This window comes from Ochotona princeps, chromosome 30, assembly GCF_030435755.1.
Source record: "Ochotona princeps isolate mOchPri1 chromosome 30, mOchPri1.hap1, whole genome shotgun sequence".
NCBI lineage: Eukaryota > Metazoa > Chordata > Mammalia > Lagomorpha > Ochotonidae > Ochotona > Ochotona princeps.
The window spans coordinates 1751258-1774198 of record NC_080861.1 but is presented as its reverse complement, the minus strand read 5'-3'; the positions used below and the strand labels follow the sequence as shown (position 1 = coordinate 1774198).

At 47.2% G+C, this 22941-nt stretch overlaps 1 protein-coding gene across 1 annotated transcript in view; it reads right to left on the bottom strand.

Moving 5' to 3' along the window:
* The window catches only part of CEP70 (centrosomal protein 70), a 30267-nt gene extending 8481 nt beyond the window's left edge, over positions 1-21786 (bottom strand). The window contains exons 1-11 of the mRNA XM_004588407.4: positions 21677-21786; positions 17192-17282; positions 16969-17092; positions 16173-16353; positions 14090-14259; positions 12413-12469; positions 10040-10121; positions 9847-9935; positions 7855-7929; positions 3714-3819; positions 2841-3008 (exon numbers count right to left, since the gene is read on the bottom strand). Coding sequence (XP_004588464.2) covers positions 2841-3008; positions 3714-3819; positions 7855-7929; positions 9847-9935; positions 10040-10121; positions 12413-12469; positions 14090-14259; positions 16173-16353; positions 16969-17092; positions 17192-17282; positions 21677-21766 — 1233 coding nt within the window. The 5' untranslated portion in view covers positions 21767-21786. The remainder of the gene's footprint in view (positions 1-2840; positions 3009-3713; positions 3820-7854; positions 7930-9846; positions 9936-10039; positions 10122-12412; positions 12470-14089; positions 14260-16172; positions 16354-16968; positions 17093-17191; positions 17283-21676) is intronic.
* Positions 21787-22941: the final 1155 nt, after the last annotated feature.

Here is a 22941-nt window from a genome sequence, read left to right as displayed (position 1 = left end):
CCGTCCTCGACTGCTTTCCCAGGCCACAAGCAGGGAGCTGGATGGGAAGTGGAGCTGTCGGAATTAGAACTGGCACCCACATGGGATGCCGGGGTGCTCAAGGCGAGGACTTTAGCCGCTAGGCCATGCCACCAGGTCCAACATACAGAAATCTAATCAACTTATTTTAGTCTTCTACTTAACACTCCCCAATTAAGGCTCAGAACTCATATTAGTATCTTTAAAAAATTATTTGGTAGGAAAGTCATCACTTACTTTAGCAATATATATTCATAAATTCAGTGCCAAATGAATGTTTAAACAGTAAGCACCATTGTAATTTGAAAAAAAAAAAACCAGCAGGTAGAATACTAACATTTTAACCTTTATTAATCAGTAGTCTATAAACAGGGTGCATTTAAAAAGAAATGATATACAGTAAAAAAAAAAAAAAATCACAGCCAATATTGCAGCTTCACTTGACAGTAAGTTACAAGACTAAGAAAATACGTGCTGGCTTCCCTGGCTGGGGCACAGTCCATCAAGTAACCATGGAAGCAGTACAAGGACGTACGTCCCAGGGTCTTCACCTGGCCTAGCTGGGAGGGGGGACTACCCCGAGGCCCTGCCGCCTCGCTTGCTAGTCCCTATAGCACTGGAGTGAGCCAAACAGCCAGAGAAAGTGTGCTCCAATGGGAAAGCCACAGCACCTGCAGCCGAGCCCTCCCGCAGGGTGGGAGGCCGGGACAGCAGGCAGCAGGGAGCTTGGGACAGCAGGCAGCAGGGAGCTGGCTCCTGGCCTTGTCCAACTGTCCTACTTGCTCTCGTGTCCTCTCCTAAAACACACACTTAAAATTCACCAATGCATCTTATTAAAAATAATTAATTCAAGAGTCAGGACAGAGAGTATAAGTCCACTCCCACCTGCCAGTTCACTCCCCAAACTAACAGGGAAGGGAAGACAAGAAGCTCTAACTCCATCCATTCTCTCACGTAGGATTTGAGTCATTTGCTGCCACCCAGAGTAGACAACAGGACACTGCAGGTGCCAAGTACAACCAAAACTCAAACCCAGGCACTCTGCAATGGGACACAGGTGTCCCAGCCACAGTCATCACCAGCTGATTGAATGTCTACCCCATTTTAAACATTTTCTTTTAAAAAAAAAGATTTTTATTGGAAACACAGGTTTACAGAGAGAAGGAGATACAAAGAGAAACACCTTCCATCTGCTGGTTCACTCCCCAAGTGGCTGCAACAGTTGAAGCTGAGCCAATTTGAAGCCAGGAGCTTCTTCCTAGTCTCCTACATGGGTGCAGGGTCCCAAGGCCTTGGCCATCCTCTACTGCCTTCCCAGGCTACAAGCAGGGAACTGGAAGGGAAGTGGAGCAGCCAAGACACGAACCAGCACCCAATAGGATCCCAGGACGTGTAAGGCGAGGGTTCAGCCACTGAACCACTGCACCAGGCCCCATCCTTCCCATTTTAAGCTGTTATTAAATATATGAGTAATGCTGTATCGCCATCACCACTGTCCGTTCCTGTAATTTATCTTGTAAAAGTGACACCCGATGCCCACTAACCACCCATGTCCCACCCTCCCGTAGCAACTGCCATCCTATCTCCAGTGACTCCACTGCTGTAACTCTCACAGGAGGAATCACAGTACTGTCTTTTGTGAACAGCTTCAATGGCAGAAAAACTCGTTCTAAAGAACTTTTTCTTGGGCATTCTCAGAATATTCTAACCATAAAGCTAATTCCTTGCCTCCTTCTACTTGGAAAATACATGTCACACATGGGTTCTTGTTTAACCTGTTCATTCTATCTTCTCTCCACCTGCCGCAGCACTGCAGGATCCTCGGTGGGTATGACCAGGACTCCTGGAGGACACGCATGTGCGTCCTGGCCTTGGTCCTTCCGCAGGTGGGATCAGTGCCTGCTGGTCTTCCCTTACTGACAATACAAACGCTTACATTTTATTCATATTTTTGGTCGTTTGTCTCTCCGATTAGTCTGTATTGTGTGTTCACTTTTCCTAGTACTTCCCTCATCATCTTGAAAAAACTAAAAACCAGTAAATGTCAATCAAAACGGATCCTTTTATCTCTGCTCTTCTGGTCTTTTCTCTTGGCAAGGCTGCGGCTTTCTCTAGCACTCCTCTTGGGAAGGGAGAGGAGCGAGCGCTCTGATCTAACAGGAGGATGTGGCAACCACGCTGGGTGTGGGGGGAGGCCACAGTCCCCCCTCCCGACAGGGACGGAGCGGCACGAGGGTCCTTGGGCATTTCAGAGGACAAATAAAACGCCCCCGTAAGGTGCATGCTCTTAATATCTTGTGTTTCTCACACTTCACATTTTCATTGACGCAATGCTGTGCATTAGTTTGCAATTTCCCTTTTATTAAACTAGTCAAAACAGGGGGAAAAGAAGGTATATAACAAATATAACCTAATAAATTTTAATCTTCCATGCATGGGCAGAATAGGTGAGAGAAAGGTTGGTTGCTATTTATAGAGAAAAACAAAACAAACAAAAAAAAAAACCCAAAGACAAAAAAAGGAAAAAAAAGGAAAATATGAAGAAAAAGCCTTTCCAACTTAAGAGAGATAAACAGGAGAGAAAAAAGATAAACAAGAAAGGGGCCTAAAAGGTCAAGGTTATTACAGACTCCCTAGAGAAGATACGCTCTGTAGAGCCTGCTAGGAGCTAAAGCCTGCAGTAATGGCAACATCCAACAGACACTGCACTGTGGGAATCACACCATTCCAGTTCACACACGCTCAGCTTCAGTTAAAACCAACACTCCACTTTGTCTATTAGTCAAGTCCGCCGAGTGCAACAGAGCTCTCCAACTGCTCACCTTCAGGGATGTCAGCTCATCTGCCCACATTTCTATCACTGGTACAAGATGTTCAAACCCACAGTCTGGAACAGTATCTTTAAAATGCTGGGCTCCTCCTTTGCTCTGTTTATATATTATCACTGGGGCTCTTGGATTGTGAATAATTGAGTTAATGCTACACAGTACCTTCAAAAGAAAAGACAGGTGCTTTCAGTCAAAAAATAGATCTCCTACAAAGTTAAAGGAGTAATTTCTGCCAACACAAAGTCACTTTAAAAGTTAATCATTTTAGGTACTAAAAAGAACTTGAAGAAATTGGTATTTACTATCTTTTGATAATACAGCAGTCTCATTAGAACAGTTAAACATTTTTATTTATTTATTTTTACTGGAAAGGCAGATTTACAGAGAGAAAGAGAGACAAAGATCTTCCATCCTCTGGTTCACTCCCCTAGTGAAAAGAAAAGAAAAGAAAAGAAAAAGGAAAAGGAAAAGGAAAAGAGAAAAGAGAAGGAGAAGGAGAAGAGAAGAGAAGAGAAGGTTGCCTCCTAATACAGACCCTGGAGGCAGTGCTGCGGCTCAAGGAATCCTGTTCCTGCCACCTACAAGGGGGACCTGGTCCAATCCTGGCTCTCTGCTCTGGATCAGGCATTTGGGAGTGTGTACAGTCATTATAGCCTAACAACATGGTGTGAGTATTTACACAGCATCTAGTTGTGTTGGATATTGTGAGTAACCTGTAGGTGACAGTGACTTAAGCCATAAAGGACACGAGCAGGTTACGGCCGAATGAGAGCAGGGTTTCATGTAAAGGCTTCAGGCACCCTGTACAAGGACCCCTGGCTAATGCCGTACTGCGCTTCAGCTGCAGCACACGCGCATGCTCAATACCTGGAAGTATCTTTGCTCGATGAGGGCCTGCTGGCGCGGGTCTTGGCTCGGCTCATCCTTTCCCCCCGAGTCCTCAGTGTTCTTAGCCCGGATGAGCTCCTGTAACCTAAAGGGGAGTGGGCAAATCAAGGCAATATACAGTACTTTTTCAGACACTAACATTAAATTGACAAGTCAGTGACCTGTTACCCTCCCTGGTTACTGCCTCACATCACGTTGCTTGTATATGTGTTCAAACATACACACAGATTTGGAACATCTGAGTCATCCTGCCACTGCAGGACAAGATTCTGTCAACAAACTAAAAGGCATCTCTGAAACAGAAGGAAAAGAACTGAAGAGCAGCAAAGTTCTCGCCCCCCATCAACACCCACCCCAAACACCACAGGCGGGACCGTCGCCCCCCACCAACACCCACCCCAAACACCACAGGCGGGACTGTCGCGGGCGGAGGAGCTCAGAGGCGGCAGCAGCGCGGGGGCACACCACGGTCTGGGCAGGAATCATGAACTGGTCTGTCTGCATGCTGCCCCTTCACACACACCCCCGGCAAAGACAGACAATAGTGACACCAGCGCCAGTCAGCGTTCTGGAGTTCCGGGAGACCAGCGTCCTTGGTGCTGCTGGCTCCTGGAGAAAGCAGAGCCTGCCCAGAAAGCCAACCATGTGCGAGTGTGCCCGCCTCCGAGACCACCTGGCCAAAGACGGGCAGACATTCCTTTCCTCTGTCCCACAAACATTTACAAAGTTTCTAATAACGCTGCCTCAAATGAACCCATTTATCTGAACGTGCCACTGTACTTCCCGCTGGGACTGTAACCCATTAAATTGATTCCATGACTCACTAATGAACTTTGATCTGTTGTTTGTAAAATAGAACAGCAAAACTCGGTCACATCATGTCACTTGCCTGCGGGAAAATAACCAATGATTCCCACTGTTTTGGAAATTACATTTAATTTCTTTGGAGTAACATCCAAACTGTTAGTCCTAAACAGTATTTTTCTTGAAAAAAAAATTTTTCCTGAGAGGCTGAGAAACACTAACAAAACACAAAGTGAGTTTCCACCTGAGGGTTCATTTCCCAACACCTGCCGAGGACAGGGATGAAGGCGGCAGTGGGATGCCAACCCAGGGCTGGCTCACGAGTGGCACCAATCCAGTTACTTGAGCCGGCACCACTGCCTCCCAGCGGGACGAAGCTAGTCTTCCTTTTTTTTCCTTGTTTTTATTTTTCTTTCTCATGACACAATTCCAGGGGCTCAGGGATTTCCCCTCCTCCTTCCCATCCTTCTGCCCCCACTATTTCCCTATAATAGTACAGTCCTTACAATAGTCACAACTCCATCAGCGGCTACTTAAGTGTACCGTGACACTGTAGGTCGAGACAATGGTAGAAAGTCCAGCATCCTACTGTCGAGGTGTATTTAACAGGTTCATTGGAGTCCTCCTTTTATTTAGGAGATTCATACTGTATCTTCGCTCTCAGTATGCTGGCCTCCAGCACACAGTTCTTCTACGTGAATACATGGACATACATGCTTACCTATACATCTACTAATCTTGACTTTTGCATGAAAAGTGCCTTACATCAGAGCGCTGAGATGACTGAAAATTGACCTACCACATGACCAGCTATCCCACCTCTGGGGGCATATCCAAAGGGAAGGAAATCTACACGCATTCAAGTGACCTTCAATCCTATATTTACAATAGCGAACTCATGGAAACATCCCAGACGCCCATCAACAGAGGAATGAATACAGACTGGTATGTTACTCTATGGAATACTACTCAGCCATTAAAAAGAATGAAATTCTACCATTTGCAACAAAATCGTCCCAAGTAGATATCATTACACTCAGTGAAATAAGTCAATTCCAAAAGAACAAATATCACATGTTCTTCCTGACTTCTGTGATTATGATACACAATTCTCTTCTCCAGTGACGTGTAATTCCCTTTTCACTTAGTTGCTCTTTTCTATGGACCCAATCAGTAAGCAGAATCACTCTAACTGGACACCCTTCCTCCCCTACATAGGCACCAAGATCCCACAAGTCGATTGCCCGATTTCTGACCAACTTGCCTCACTTGTACACTTTACAGTTCTGTCAAAAGCCAGTGCCGAGACCAGAGCTGCTCCGTCGTCTGCACAGCAGCTGAGCAGGACTGAAGTACTAGAAGGCTCCGAGGGCAGGAGTCCTCGCCTGCACAGCAGATGCTCATTCCTTACGGGCAGCAGTCACGCTGCCCTGGCATGCTGAAAAACCTGCATGCCTGACTCTAATGTACACTAGGCTGTGCTAGCTCCTGCTCTGTACAGCCGTCTCCACAACAAGAATCTCCACAAGCAGAACTTGCCACCTCCTCACGCGTGTTGCTGAAGCCGTTCTAGGCTCTCATGTGGAGATCTCCAGGGCAAAGAGAGGAGGAACAAAGTGAAAAGGGACCAACGCCGTGCCCGAGTTTGGTCTACTGAGCCCAGTGGTGCAAGCCCCTGGATTCAAGGGCTAGCTCTCCTCTCCCGCTCTGCAGATCCCGGGAGGGCAACAGGTGATGCTTCAAGCAGTTCAATTCACGCCACCATGTTAGACTGGGATTGATTGACAGCACACACCAGGCCCAGACCTAGTCGCTGTGGGCATTTGGGGAATGAACCAGCGGAAGGGAGCCGTCTCTCTTGCCTTTTAATAAAAATCATGCCGCTTAGCTACACCGCAGCACACAGGTGCATCGGCGTAAGTCTCTCCAACACACTGTCACCGCGTTCCCAGGGCTTCCACACTGGCTGGCTGGGGCTTCCAAACTCGGCTCTGAAGAGCTCTGCCTCGGCCCCTGTCCTGTGTTCTCTTTCAAGCCCAGCCCCAGGCAAATACAAAGCTCTGCCCAGGAGGCCAGACCACGGAAACGCTGCCCTACCCACGGCCAGCACGAAGCATGGAGTGCAGCCCCCAGGAATCCACCAGGGCCTGCAGCCTGACGAGCCTTGCACTGCTAGCCTGGGCAAGCTCACTCTGCACTTCTCAATTCTCTTTTTTGGTTTTCCTTCACCGTAACTTAACATCATAATTTAACACAGGTCCAGAGTGATAGCCTAGCTGTTAAATCCTTGCCTTGCATGTGCTCTGATCCCATTTGGCCAGTGGTTCATGTCCCAGCTATTCCACTTCCCATCCAGCTCCCTGCCGTGGCCTGGAAAAGCAGTCGAGGACGGCCCAAAGCCTTGGGACCCTGCACCCACGTGAGAGACCCGGAAGAGCTCCTGGCTTTGGATTGGCTCAGCTCCGGCCATTGCAGTTACTTGGGGAGTGAGCCATTGGATGGAAGATTTTCCTGTCTGTCTCTCCTCCTCTCTGTATAGCTGCCTTTCTAATAAAAATAGATAAATCTTAAAAAAAAAAAAAACCTATTGCTGTGTCTGGATGCTCACATTTCTTTTTCAGCATAATCTGTGATGCAACTGGAAGGAGGCAGCACGCTGTCAACGAAGCTGGGATCAAGATATGATAAGACTGACTTCAAACGCACGGACTCAAAGCAAGAAAAGACCACACTAACTCAGCGCAAAACACTTCATCCCAGTGCCCCACAAACCAGTTCATCAAACTGCATTCCCGTGAATCACAGAGCCCATATACAAAGTACCGTCACCATCTGAGGTCAACTGTAGACACTCTGGGCACCTCTTTTCAAGCAAGGAGGAACAGGGCAGCAGGTGTGACCGGCTCACTGCATTAAATTGACGTTTTCAACGTGATGTAGCACACAGCACCCCAATCTCATTAAGTCTGTCAATTCTGTCACTTCCTTCTAAGACAACTTTCTATTTAAAACCTATGGCCTTGACTGTATCAGGCAATTAGCTCACTCTTCTTAGATGACTGTAAAGTAAAAACACTGGAAACTGCTTTTGGCTTATAGAACCAAAAATAACTCTTTTCAGTGTCATGGTCCCCATCATCTCGGTAAATTCTAAACCAAGGCCAAAATAAGGTGGTGTGAGATACGCTGCGTAACAAAACATATTAACAATAAAATGTATCACCCTGACCAACAATAGAATAGTTACTTGATGTTTTTAACAATAAAATGTATCACCCTAACCAAGGACAGATAACCAAGGATAGAATAGAGTTACTTGATGTTTTTCTTCAGGGCTTTTTCCAGTTTCTTCACTTGCTGTTTATAAAGTTGTAATTCATGCTGTGTGGGCCTGTAGGGAACAAATCATGTTCAGATGCATTAAATTTATTAAATAAAACTATAAAATCACTTAATTCTAAACAGGAAGATATTGATTCTTGTTATAAAAATGCTTACTAAATTCCCAAAAGGGTCAATGTTGTGGTGCAGCCCACTAGGCTGCCACCCGCAATGTTGGCAGTCCACCGTGCCCCAGTGTGTACTCTGCCCACCCCATCTGCTGTCAGCCTCCTTGCCAACACACCTGAGAAGGCAGCAGACATGACCCAAGTACCCGGGTCTCTGGGCTCCCTGTGAGAGACCCCGATGGGGCACCAGGTTCCTGTCTGCAGCCTGGCCAGTCCCCAGCTGTCACAGACATTTGAGTGACCCAGTAGCGGGAAAACTCTCCCTCTCTCTGTAACTCTGCCTTCCAAACAAACACTTCCACCTTTAAAAAAAATTCTGAAAATACTTAATACTGCTAATGATATGCTTACTGATCACTGGATTTCTTCTGTGCTATTCTATGTAAAATCTTGTACTTGGAGTGGACACTGGGATGCAGAGGCTTAAGCTGCCATTGGAACACCCACCTCTCAATCCACATCAGAGCACCTGCTTTGAATCCCAGCCACACTTCCTGGTCAGTTTCTTGGAGGCAATGCACAACGCCGAAGTACCCGGGTTCCTGCCACCCACATGGGGCTCCTGGCTCCTGGCTTCACCCCCCAGCCCAGCTGCTGCGGCACTGAGAGTTCGGGTTCCTGCCACCCACATGGGGCTCTTGGCTCCGGGCTTCACCCCCCAGCCCAGCTGCTGCGGGCACTGAGAGCGCAAACCAGCAGATGTAACAAATCCCTGTTTGTATCTGTCAGTTTGCCTTTCTAACTTTTTTAAAATCCATTTACTTCTTTTTTAATGTTTTTAGAAGAGCAATATTGTGCTTTAGATAAACCTCATTGGCTACAATACTGCCACTGCGCAAAAATTTTTAATTTTTCATAATGAAATACTTCAAATATACACATAGTAAGGAATCCTATAACAAATACCATAATGAATCTAGGTTTATCAAATTTGAATATTAATGCATTTCAACTCTTTAAAACATATGCTACTTAAAAATTCCTGTCCTTCATTCATGTCACTCGGACCCTCCCAGCCATGAGCTAACCATTCACCAGCTCCAATCATGACTGACACTTCTCATTACATATAACCAAAAGCCTGCATCCTGTTGTACAGCTCATTTCCAAGCTTTATTTAAATGCTTTATGCTGTGATCTCAGGCCTCTCTTCATTGAACCATAGGTAATATTAGAACCAGGAATTTATTTTGGTCATCGTTTTATCCCAGAAGCCTGGGAAAGGTCCTGGTTTAAAACATATTCTCAGGTCCGGTGCGGTAGCTCAGCAGCTAAAGTCCTCGCCTTGAATGTGCCAGGATCCCATATGGGCGCCGGTTCTAATCCCGACAGCTCCACTTTCCCTCCAGCTCCCTGCTTGTGGCCTGGGAAAGCAGTCGAGGACGGCCCAAGGCTTTGGGACTCTGCACCCATGTGGGAGACCCGGAGGAAGCTCCTGGCTCCTAGCTCCTAATCGGCTCAGCTCCAGCCATTGCAGTCACTTGGGGAGTGAATCATCGGACGGAAAATCTTCCTGTCTCTCCTCTCTGTATGTCTGATTTGGCAATAAATAAATCTTTTTTAAAAAACTAAATCCATGTGATGCGCCAATGCAGCCATTTCTGCAGGAAGCCCCAATGTGGATTTCTGGCGTCTCCTTTCCCCTGCCTACCTATGATCTTGCAACTTACTAATGCATATGAATATGCAGTTAACCTAATTTTAAACTAAAGGGGCTAGAATAGTTCATTTAATGTTCCAAATTCCAGTTATGTATTTATTTTCAAAGGATAAAGTAAAAAGACTAATATTTCACTCACCTGGTTTCTAAATCCTTCTGGAGGTTCAGCTTTTCACTTAAAAGGGTATCAATCTTGGAGTTGGATTCCTTGAGTTGATTTTGTAATGACTGTAGCATATTTTGTAAAAAAAAAAAAAATAATAATGATGATGATGACATTTTCTAGGAGATTACTTTATAAAAAACTGCCTGCTAAGCTTCGGCGCCCGTACCGTGAGGAGGCCTTTGTAAGTGGGCGAGGCACCCGCCTCTCTCAGCTCCTCCTCTTCCGACTGACTTCCATCTTTGTATTGCCTGCGAACAGACACATGCCGGACACTTACGAAAGCAATCTATTTTCAAAGGAAAAACAGCTCACAAAAACTGAAACACATTTGGTAAGTTTTTAATAGCGTAAGCATGAGCAATTTTTCTTCTTTTTCACAGAGAACAGTATCAGCAGGTACCGGTTCCTAGTACTGAAGTACCACATCTCCATGTTCCGGTCCCAAGGGTCAAGTGCTGTCTTGTTCATGACGGTATTTCACTGTCTAGGAGGACACGGGGCACTGGAGGAGTGAAAACACTTGTGGAGCAAATCAGCTGAACTCATGGGAACACGTACGTTATTTTCTAAAACGGATTCAACACACATTGGAGTTGTAGCATTTTCACGTCAACCACCAGATCTACACAGGAAATGCTGCGAAGTCACGAGGGAGCAGGTCTGGACACCTCCCCAAACCACCGTGGGATCTCAACAGGTCACCCTCTCAGAATCTGCTTTCTCATCTATAAACTGGAAAGTCGTCTGTTGCATCTACCTCACAGGATTCTATGAAAAGCAAATACAAGCTATTTCAGCACTCCAACCTGCAAAGCAGCAGCGAATCAGTGCAACACCTCAAACCAGCAACGCGCTCTCCTCCACACTGGCCGTTGGCTGTGCAGCCATGAACACCTGGGGTGCTGGCAGTACACTTACGGACTACATTTTAATTCATCTTTTTTTTTTTTTTTTTTAAAGATTTATTTTATTTTCATTACAAAGTCAGATATACTGAGAGGAGGAGAGATAGAGAGGAAGTGGAGCTGCCGGGATTAGAACCAGCGGCCATATGGGATCCCGGGGCATTCAAGGCAGAACTTTAGCCACTAGGCCACGCCGCCGGGCCCCTTTAATTAAATTTAAACCCTGAGGTGGTATAAAGTATCTTTCCACCAGACACAGCTTTATCGTTTAGGACTCTCATGCTTCAGCTGACACACCACCCAAGCCGTTAGTGCTGCAGCTCGTGTGATTTCTGGTGTTACGTGCAAGCACATCACGGTTAGTGCTACACAAACCCACGGGACGTGCAAGTGGACTTGCTGTCAGCACACACACTCCAAGGCCGCCAGTGGCCCTGCTCCCGCCGGGCCCCGGCCCACGCGTGCCCTCCCCGTCTTGTGGCTCCTGGTCCACAGGCACACACTCCTCCTGTGACCCATGGGCCCCAAGCCACGGCTCTGAGCCTTACCCTGCTTTATCTTGTCCTCTCCTCTCACACCTTTCCTTTTTAGCCAATGCAATTCTTCACTAACTAAAACACTCCCCTTCTACAGTCATCTTTCTTCAGCTCACACTAACGTCCTACTTCTGGATCTCAAAATCCAAACTAACTATCAAGTTGATACTCACTCTTAGCAAGAGTATTTGCAAACTCCGCTCCACGGATCCTGGAAAGCCCCTCTTAGGAGACCCTTATTAAGCTGCGACTTGAAGGGACCTCAGCGCTCTTCCTGGCAGGAATATAATCGGCAGTGTATCTCCAGGCTTCCACCTCCTTCTCCCAGTGACACACTCCAGCGAGGTACGTGACTGCGACCGGTGACCAGGGCAAGGCACGTCGCCGCAGCCAGCACTGGGGGCCTCGTGAGCTCACGGTGACTCCTCTCCCCGCCTGCCACTGCCCCACCCCCACCCGATTTTCATTGCAAACTCCACGAAACAAAATTCAATGGCATTACCACAATGGTCTAAACCTTCTTGGCACCTTCAGAGAACCCCAATTTGCAGAGCTCTAGAAACATCTCTCACCATCACAGCTTACACAGTCTGTTTCATGCCTCACTCACATTTGATCTTGATCTAAATCTGCCAGATCAGCCTGCACACTGGCAGACAGCTTAGCTGAACCCATGCCCTCTGTGAACTACACAGCACCTAGACAAACATCAGCAGGACAAATTATAACACTCCCATAAAAAATAAATAGTATTAAAAAATAGTATTTCCACCGTGACTAATACTTTGGTAATCATTACCTGTATATATTTTAATATGATTATAATACATTTTAACATGAGTGGTAAAATATATTCTTCAAAACTTTTCTGCCCCAGCTGTAGGCAACTGCTGAGGTTGACTTGTACTTGGGCAAGCGCCGCACTGCCGGGGCAGGAAGCCGTGGGCCTGGAGCCTGGCTCTCTGCCAGTCTAGGAGACTGGACTGTGTTCGTCGCTGCCCGCTCAGCCTCAGCCGCTGCGGGCATTCAGGCAGATGAGTCAGCAGATTAAAGCTTTTTCAAATGAATAATTTTTTTTAGTTAAAGGACTATTCATACCTTTGTGCATGGATTTTTCTAATTTTAGATTCATAATAATCAATCAGGCAAAGCAACCTATAAAACAGAAGATACAATGAATTATTATCAGAATATATTACAGCATTTACTATACTATACTTATTTAAAATTACAGGGCTGTAACAATACAGAGCATCTGACAGGCTTTACAAAATTTACGTTATTTTTACAAGAAGCAACTATTACACTAAGTATTTATCTGTTTCAAAGAACGTATCTTAAAATATCCCAAACATCACACTCCACGTTATAAGTATATATTCTACTTGTGCTAGTAATTCTATCTCTAGCAATTTTTCCCACAAAAAAATTTCTGTCCCAGGACTCAATGTGAACAGAGCTGTTAACCCCATCATCTGTGAGCGTGCAGAACCAGACGGCGTAACAAGCCTCCAAATCACGCACATATCACAGGAAATGACGCAAAGAAATGCTGGGGCTGTTCACATCACAGTAAGGACTGATGGAAAAATATTGCACAATAAACCAAATGTGTATTATTTTAATTTAAAAAATGAAAATTATAGATGAATGTGTGCACTACTGAAAAAGAACTCCACCGGTTCTTAACTGTGGGAACTATCGTAACTTGGGGGCCACGTGGCAAGTGGGCGTGAGCGGTAGTGCCCAGTCCCTCAGCGGTCGGGACAGGACAGGAGGAAGGCCCGCCCCACCTCACACACCACCAGAGCTCCTGCTCCAGACCAGGCAAGGGCCCGCACCCCCAGGACATGCCGGGCAGGAGGGGCGAGCAGGTCTAGAACATTTTATTTCACACACTTTTACATTGAGGCTTTGCAAGCAAGTTTTTGTTTGGTAACTTGGAAAATGAGAGAAAAATAACACTCACGTCTTTCTTAACCAACTCCTACCACCTTCCCCTCGTTCCCAGACCTAGCTCCACTGAGCCCTTGCTACCCTCATCCCTGTGATCACTGTCCTTGGCCTCAACCCTGCCTCACCTTTACACCAGCTCAACACTAGTCCAAAAATACACTTCAACGTTTTTCACCTCTTACATCAACCTTCTCACCCCCTTTATGTTTCCAGTCCATCTTGTCAAACTTCATTCATTCTGAGTGACTTACCAGCCACCTCTAACAAACTTCTGGGGCAGACGTACTAGGTACCACCTGGACATCCTGAGCAGGTGACGGAAGGAAGGGAACTGAGCAATTGATGAGGCAGCGCCTAACACTTCAGAGCATCTTTGGTCCTTGATGCTCACACTACTCAAACCCTCCAGCAACTCTCCTCTCCCGCGGGCAGTGCGCAGGCCCGGCAGCTCCACACAGACACAGGCTGCAGTGCGCAGGCCCGGCAGCTCCACACAGACACAGGCTGCAGTGCGCAAGTCCGCAAATGAGTGTCATCTTCCTTCCACATTAACCGCAAAACACAATCACTCTGGCCCCAAATTAGACCGTTTCTAGTTTTTCCCACGGAAAAGTTCTAAAATCAATGACGACATCATAACACGCACCCCCCAACACCCAAACACTAAAACAAAAGAGCTCTTCTGAGTCATGTCAGGCTTCGAAATTCTCAATTTTAATATGTAGTATTATTTAGTAAACATATAGTTTCATGACTCTAGGGCAAAAAAAAAGCATACAGGATGAATGGGATGGGGAGGAAGCTGCACGCAGCACATACTGTTTGTCCAGGACGGTGTGAGGGACTCTCTGGCAGAGACACGCGAACACTCTGTTTTGAGTGACAACACGCTCCTCCTCCTCCCTCGTTAACCTGCAGATCTCCTTCTGCAAAGAAGCAACAGCCTCTTGTTGCTCCATCCGCTTTCTCTTGTACTGCTGACATTTTGCCTGTAAGAATTTTACAAACATAATCATGACATGTACATCCAGGAAATGCTAACAATGTACAGAGAAGTATCTTCTTAGTTTCTACTGAATTACTTCACGTAAGAACTTAGCAGCTGTTTTTAAATGGATACAAGCTATGGAAACAAACCTGGAAAACAGAAGCAAAATGAACAAACTGGGGAGACTACAGATGAGAATTTCACAGCAACAGACAATCTGTGCAACGCTGATGTAACTTACATTTAGGTTTATATGAAAACAAGCCAGAAGGAACTGCTGTAAGAGACAAGAATTAAGTTTCTTTAGTGATCAGTTATAATACAGTGCTGCGGATGGTAGTCAGGCAGTATGGGCCACTACACAGAGTAAGTCCATGGTCAAGCGGACACAAGGTCAGTAGCGTTTGGCCTGGAAGGCAAGTCGCTGGCTCAGGTGCCTGCAGCTTCCTGGATTATGGGTCAAGCAGTCATGTGGGAGATCTGGACTGAGTTTCCAGCCTAGCTTGGCCCAGCCCTGACTGCTGGCTGCATCCTAGGCTCGAGCACCTGCGCTCGAGTTTCCAGTCTGCTAAATTCCCCAGCAGGCACAGAAATGAAGCTCAAGGAAGTGGATTCCTGTCCCCCAGCAGGGAGAGCTACGCCGAGTTCCAGGCTCCTGGCTTGGACCTGGCCCAGCCCCAGCTATTGCAGACACCTGGGGAGTAAACCCGCTTCTGTCTCTCCCTCAATAAACAGTAATTTGAAACTAAATTTTTAAAAATTAACATATACTTAAGATTCAGTGATTCCAGTTCTACCTCTCCACCCAAGATGAATGAAAGTTTGTCCAACCAAATGTTTGAGCACGTCTGTGAGAACTCTGTTATAACCAGAAACTGCAAACAACCCAACTGCGCATCTATAGGTAAATAAGCTGCGGCCAGAGTTGAGCACTGCTGAGAACTGAGAAGGAGCACACCGCTGACACACACCGCTACCTGGATAAACCTCAAAATGAGGCTAAATGAACAACTGGATAAACATAACAGTTCATGTGACGTAAATTCTTCAACAACAATCTCAATGTTAGTCAATGGCCTTGATCTCGTTGCCGTACACATAACTAATACAAAACCAGCAGCATTAACCTGTTCTAACGTGGCAACAACTGAATACCAAAATTAGATTGTATCTTAGGCTACGAAGCCATTAGGAATGCTTATAACCGAGTCAGTCATCAGCACAGATGGTCACAAGGACATCTTAGCTCGGCACCGTGGAGTGAGCCGACACCCTGGAGTGAGCCAGCACCATGGAGTGAGCCAGCACCAGGGCAAGCCGGCACCGTGGAGTGAGCCGGCACCAGGGTGAGCCGGCATCAGGGTGAGCTGGCACCGTGGAGTGGGCCTGCACCGTGGAGTGAGCCGGCACCGTGGAGTGGGCCGGCACCGTGGAGTGGGCCTGCACCGTGGAGTGAGCCGGCACCGTGGAGTGAGCCGGCACCATGGAGTGAGCCGGCACCAGGGTGAGCCGGCACCGTGGAGTGAGCCGGCACCGTGGAGTGAGCCGGCACCAGGGAGTGAGCCAGCACCATGGAGTGAGCCGGCACCAGGGCAAGCCGGCACCGTGGAGTGAGTTGGCACCGTGGAGTGGGCCAACACCATGGAGTGAGCCGCCACCAGGGCGAGCCGGCACCGTGGAGTGAGTTGGCACCAGGGCGAGCCGGCACCATGGAGTGAGTTGGCACCAGGGCGAGCCGGCACCGTGGAGTGAGTTGGCACCGTGGAGTGGGCCAGCACCATGGAGTGAGCCGCCACCAGGGCGAGCCGGCACCGTGGAGTGAGTTGGCACCAGGGCGAGCCGGCACCATGGAGTGAGTTGGCACCAGGGCGAGCCGACCCAGCACGCTCCGACTTATAAGGAAGTCCTGAGTACCTGCAAAGCCTTCTGCTCCTTCTGCAGCTCTCTGATTTTCCGCTGCTGCTGGCAAACCCTGTTTAGGGACTCATCCTCCAACTCGCCAACTTTGGACTTCACATTCTCCATGATCTGCTCCAAGTCGTTAGCACGCTGTTCCTGATGCGCGGCTCGGCTCTGTTCCAGCTGAAGCTCACTTCTAATTTAATAGACACACAATTTTCTCCCTTAGTATTTAAAAGTAAGTCAGACCACTCAACATATTCATCAATACACTGACTACAAAATTACCTGTATTATCAGAATTTTTACTTTCTCACAAAAAGAAATTTAGGGTTCCATTATATATCCATACTAAGCTATTATCAAAGATTTCTTCTGAAACTGTAACCACCTTTAAAGAGTTTTAAATTTAATGATTAAATGGAAAAATAAATTTTTAAAGATTTTTTTTGGAAAGGCAGGTACACAGAGGAGAGAGAGGAATATCCTCCATCTGCTGGTTCACTCCCCAAGTGACTATATCGGCCGGAACTGAGCCAATCCGAAGCCAGAAGCCAGGAGCCTCCTCCGGTCTCCCATGTGGGTGCAGGGTCCGTCCTCGACTTTCCCAAGCCACAGGCAGGGAGCTGGATGGGAAGCAAGGCGGCCGGGACACCAACCGGCACCCATATGGGATTCCAGTGCATGCAAGGCAAGGTCTTTAGCCACTAGGCTACGGTGCCAGGCCCCGGGAAATTAAATCTGAAGCTTTCAGGGCAGTTATTGTTAGAATACATGCCTGCAATTCAAAAGGATTTTTGCACTTTCTTACTTAAGCTGTTGGTTAGTTTCTAGAAGCTCTTGGATCAAGGTCTGCTGACGCGCCGTTTTTTCCACCAATGTTCTCAAATTCTGTCTCATCCTTTGTGATGACTGTTTGTCAAAAATGATGAACTCTAAATTTTTAAAAATAACACAGATACTAAAAATGAAGGCAGGTAAGAAATGTTTAAGAAGCTCCGAAGGAGCAGCAATGGATCAATGGATCTCCTTACCTTTGAGATCTTTTCTTTGGACCAGACACAGGGGCTTTAAGCCGTGCTTCAGCAGCAGCCGGTTCACGCTCTCCCATTCGGCCTCTTCCTGCTACAGGTGGATGCGAAGACAAAAGAATCAACTTTAACACAGAGTGAAGAAATCCCCCAAACGTGTAATCTACATTTTCAGGTAACAAAGTTCTTCTCCAAAGAGTCTGATTACATATGAATCTGTATGCACGATTAAAATTAGAACAGCTACTGCTTCCAGCAAGTTTAACCGTCAATCAGAAATATGCCAAAAAGTACAGACTCGCACTGTACAGATTAACCATACAGAGGCCTTAACAGTAACCTAAAACAAACAAAAACCTGGAAACTTGAAGTTCAACTGTACTGGCACAGCCCTACTCAGAACAGCTGCAAACTACTTCATATTAACCAAATATCTTTAATTGAATTACTCCGAATCAAAGATCACAGAAAAACTGATTAGTTGGTGCCAATAACTTTAGCTAAGATTGTATTTATTTAAAAAGGCAGATTTGGAGGGAGAGACAGATTTCCCATCCACTGGTTCACTTCCCAAATGGCCACAACAGTCAAGGCTGAGCTAGGCGGAAGCCGGAAACCAGGAACCCCACCCTGATCCCCACGGGGCGGCAGGGGTCCCAGCACTTGAGCCATCTGCTGCTGCCTTCCCAGGCACATCAGCAGGGAGTGCAATTCAAAGCGGAGCAGCTGGACTTGACCTAGTGCAGCAGTGGGTTAACTGGCCGCACCACATGGCTGCCCCAGTGCCGATAATGTTAAACTGTTTCCTGTATAATGGGTAAGGTATAATCATGAAGTGGTGGCATCTATTTGGATAACTGATTTTTGTAAAGTCACCCTGAAGTATGTATTTTTTAAATTTTTATTTTATTTATTTGGAAGGCAGAGTTACAGAGAGAAAGAGGGAGAGACAGAGGTCTGCCGTCTGCTGGTTCACCCCCCAACGACTGCAACAGCCCGAGCTGAGTCAGGCCGAAGTCAGGAGCTTCTGTTGGGTCTCCCACGGGGGTCTGGGGGTCCGACCAGCCACATTCTGTCGCTGTGTCAAGTGCAGTAGCAGGGAGACGGGTCAGAAGAGCAGCTAGGACTCAAACCAGCACCCCTACGTGATGCCCAACTGCTGGTACACCTGGTATACCACAACGTCAGCCCCAAACAGTCTTGTGTCTCTAATTCCAAATATGTATTTATATACTGATCCTCTTGATGAAGCAAATTAAAATGAAACAATGGAAAGAAATAAGAAACAGAAAAAAACAATAAGAAGGTAACAGAGAGGGCCCAGAATTGTGATTCAGTGAAAAGTGGGCTCTAGGGCCCGGCGGCGTGGCCTAGCGGCTAAAGTCCTCGCCTTGAACACCCCGGGATCCCATATGGGTGCCGGTTCTAATCCCGGCAGCTCCACTTCCCATCCAGCTCCCTGTTTGTGGCCTGGGAAAGCAGTCGAGAACGGCCCAATGCATTGGGACCCTGCACCCGTGTGGGAGACCCGGAAGAGGTTCCTGGTTCCCGGCATTGGATTGGCGCGCACTGGCCCGTTGCGGCTCACTTGGGGAGTGAATCATCGGATGGAAGATCTTCCTCTGTCTCTCCTCCTCTCCGTATATCCGGCTTTCCAATAATAATAAAATCTTAAAAAAAAAAAAAAAAAGAAAAAAGAAAAGTGGGCTCTAACTGCTCTGCCTCCAGGCTAATTCACCACGGGAGGCAGTGGACGGCCCACGCGCTCGGGCCATCCGTGACAAGGCAGGATTGAGCTCCTGGCCTCAACTGAACCAGCCCTGGCCACATCAGGAACCAGCAGATGGAAGGGCTTTCATTCTGTCAAATATATCTTTTTAGAAAGAATACGAAGATTGTTTTTGAAATAGCATATTTAAATAAGATATTCACATTTTAGCAGTAAGCACACTAGCAAAGCCTAATGAAGAGAAATAATGAAATGTGTCCCCGACAGACCAGACAGCCTTATGACCCATTCTTAATGTACAAAGATCAACTTTGAAATTGTAATCAAGAATAAAGGATTAAACAAAAATGGGGAACATGGAGCAAAAAATCTGGAACTTTTTACGTGTATGCCCTTTTGAGCCTGCTTCTCAGAGAACATTCCAGAAAAGCTTATCTTCCAACATTTTAGTCAGAGGCATCAGGCTGCAAGACGGGGTTGGCACTGCGGCAGTTAAGCCAGCACCTCTGACGGGAGTGATCCTGGCTCCTTCATGTCTGCTCTAGCATTCCGGCTAAAGGATCCAGGAAGACAGAGGACAATGGGCCAGTAACGAGCCTCTGCACCGTGTGCGAGTCCTGGATGAAATTCCTGGCTCCGGGCTTTGGCCTGGCCCAGACCTGTCCATGTGGCCATTTGGGAAGTGAACCAGCAGACGAGAGAGCTCTCCCTCCTATGCCCTGGCTGGTGTGCCAGGCGGAAAGTGAACCAGCAGACAGAAACAACGGTCTCTCTCAGGATTTCAGATAAACCAATCAATCTTTGAAAAACCATAGAAGTGCAGTGCAGGAGGGGCTTCCTCTTGCGACCCAGCTTCCTGCTCACGCCCCCAAGATGACAGTGAGCCATGGCGCCCAGGTCTGGGTCGATCCCGGCGGAGATCCAGCTGGGATTCCGCACTTCGGCCTGCTCCAACCGCCGAGAGGGGGAAACCGGAGATCACAGTCTGCTACTCTCACACATCTATTGTCCTGCCTTTCAAACAAATCAATCTTTAAAAACTGAAACAAAACAGCACCAAAAAGAGCCTGCAAAGGTCAACTCTGAGTCCTATCTTCATGACCTAAGCTGAGCTCAGATGAGGAGGCTGCTGCTTACACTGTAGGACAGCAGGGCCCCTGCTCCCCCCTTCTCTCCATTCGGGCACTCCCCGAACCCTTGAGTTACAAACTCCAGGGAGGCAGGCTTGTTTTCTTCTTCTGTGTCTGTTTATTTCCGACTATATGAAAGGCTGAGTGGCACACAGAGATATCATTCATCCAGACACCGGTTCACTCCCAAGTGGCTACGACCACTGGAGGCCAGGAACTCCACTCAGGTCTCCCACAGGTGGCAGGACCCAGAGCTTTGAGTCCGCCTGCTGCACCCTGGATACCCATCAGTAGGAAGCTGGACGGGAGGAGAGTATCAGGCAATCAAATCAGCCACGCCATTATGGCAGGTGGGGTCCCAACCAGTGGTCTGATCCACCATCCTACCGCAAAGGAGACAGTTGCTCTCACAATTATTTTAAGATTTTTTTTTTTATTGCAAAGACAGGTTTACAGAGAGAAAGAGAGGAAGAAAGCTCCTCTATCCACTGATTCATTCCCCAAGTGGCCACAATGGCTGGAGCTGAGCTGAACTGAAACCAGGAGCCAGGAGTTTCTTCCAGGTCTCCCACAAGGGAGTAGAGTCCCACGGTCTTTGGACCATCCTATACTGCCTCCCCAGGCCACAATAAGTGAGCTGTATGGGAAGTGGAGCAGCCAGGGCACAAACCAGTGCCCATATGGGATGCCACGCTTGGAGGTGGAGGATTAGCCAATTGAGCCACCGCACTGGCCTTGTTTGCTTTCAGAATCTTATCTTCCCATTGCCTCCTCTACCTGTCATGAGCAAATATAAGCTTTCCTCCAAGTAATTCAAGCTTACGGGCTAATTACATGGCAACATTCCACACAACAGACTGATCACGTTCACTGACAAAAATCAGCGGAAAGGCTTTTGTATGTTCTAAACGTTTAGTATATACCGTGAAGGGGTTATGAGCTAATTCTCTAGATTCAAACGCCGAAAGACAATAAATTTTGAATTGATAGTATAGTGTATAATAATTTAATGATTAATAACCTAAAATAGGCAGAATATAGATAAGGTCTTACTGTGCATGTCCCAGTATCTCCCAGACATCAAGCCCACCAGGAGACAGGAGTAACCCATACGGCTCCTGGCAGCACTGTCACTCAGCCACTTCATCTTTCCTTTCAACTGTTTTTTCTTCCTTTCATTTTTTTCTAAAACTTCTTACACAACCTTCTGTTCATTTAGGGCTGAGATCTGACCATACAGCCAGTCTGGTAGACCTGAGATTATTACTGACGTCTCTGTTAGCAGCCAAAAGCCTGTGGTGATGTTGCAGTGGGTGCCTACTGTTAACTCACAGGAACTGTACATACGGGTCCCTGCAGCCCCTTGTGTTCTAGGAAAAATGTGTATTCAATCAAATAGCAGCAAACAGTACTCTACAAAGTACATACCCCAGAACACCCCATGATGTTTAGCTGGGAAATGCTGGACACTAAGTCTCAGGGTAACCAAACCTTATACAGTCCTCAGGTCTGCACTGCCCAGACCTGACCAATGACTCGAGGAACCTGTTCAAAGCTTCCCATCTGCGAACGCAGCATTCCTGGGCACGCACCAGAGCAGCACGCACCGCCTCCTTGGAGCTCACCCACCTGTTTCTCAGCCATGAGTCTGCTGGATAACGGACTAGACAGCTGGCTTTGAGGGGCTGCTTCAGGCACAGAATCACAAGAAGTGGACATTGGCAGTAAGAAAATCTGAGTTGCCTAAACGTAAAGAAAATAGTAAAACAGGAGTTAGGAGAAGTTACAAAAGGAAACATTACTCTGGCAGGACATTAGGCCACTGCTGTGTCAGAACTTAGGATTTCCTAGGAATCATCTAGATAAAGGCTATCCTACAAAGGGCTCTGGAATAAAACATTGTCAAGTTTCAGACACAGGCATAGAACCCAGAGCAACAACCACCTGTTCTAACCAGATGATGCGCAGAGCTCCTGACAACAGTAAACAGTTAAGTGAAAAGCAGAGACCCCGGGCCAGGTGCACAGGCAGCCCGACAGCTCTGTGGACGCCAAGGACAAAAGGAGCGGACAGACAGGGCAAGCATTCCACCCCAGGCTCCTACAGATGCCTATGAGCAGCTAGGCCGGGCCAGAGCAGCACCAGGAGCAGGGACGCTTGCGGTCTCACCCGTGAACAGCAGCGACCCAAGCCCTTGGGTCACCACCTGCCACCTCAGGTGCCAGAAGCTGGGCTGGAAGCAGAGCAGCCAAGACTCAGCCAGCCACTCTGCTACGGGGGCACTCCACGTGTCAGGTTACAACGTCGCTCCTAGAATGCCACCGCCCTAGGCTATCTTTATTCCTAAATATATCAGAGGCTAGCAACAAAGGATTCTGTTTTTCTGGTCACAAAAAATAAACTGAAGCTTATATTTAATTTGCTCTTATTATTGAACATTCTACAATTGTATAGGAAAAAAATTTTCCCAGATCCATGACATACAAACAAAAATCCTCCTTTCCAGAAGCAAAATCATCCACATTCATTTCCATCGTGAAGCAGCACTAGAAGCTACTTAACCCACACTCTCCAGCTGTTTGTTGCTGCCAGGAACGTGCAGGGAGAGCTGGCGGTCCAGGATGTGTGACCACGAGCCAGAGGCACAACCTCCCCAGGGCTGATAAGCAGTTCTCCTGGCTGCCAGCTGAGTGACCCTTCCAGAGCATTCTCTATCCTCATCCATGTTTCTTCTGCATTACTAGTGACCAGTCTCATGTCTAGCTAAGCCTACAAATCCTTAAACTGTGCCATTTCTGCCAGTCGACATCAGAAGCGCTTGCTTCCCTTCAACCTTTGATCTCTTTTCACAACACTGTGCTGAGCAGCTCTGCAATCCGTTTCAAATAGTTTCA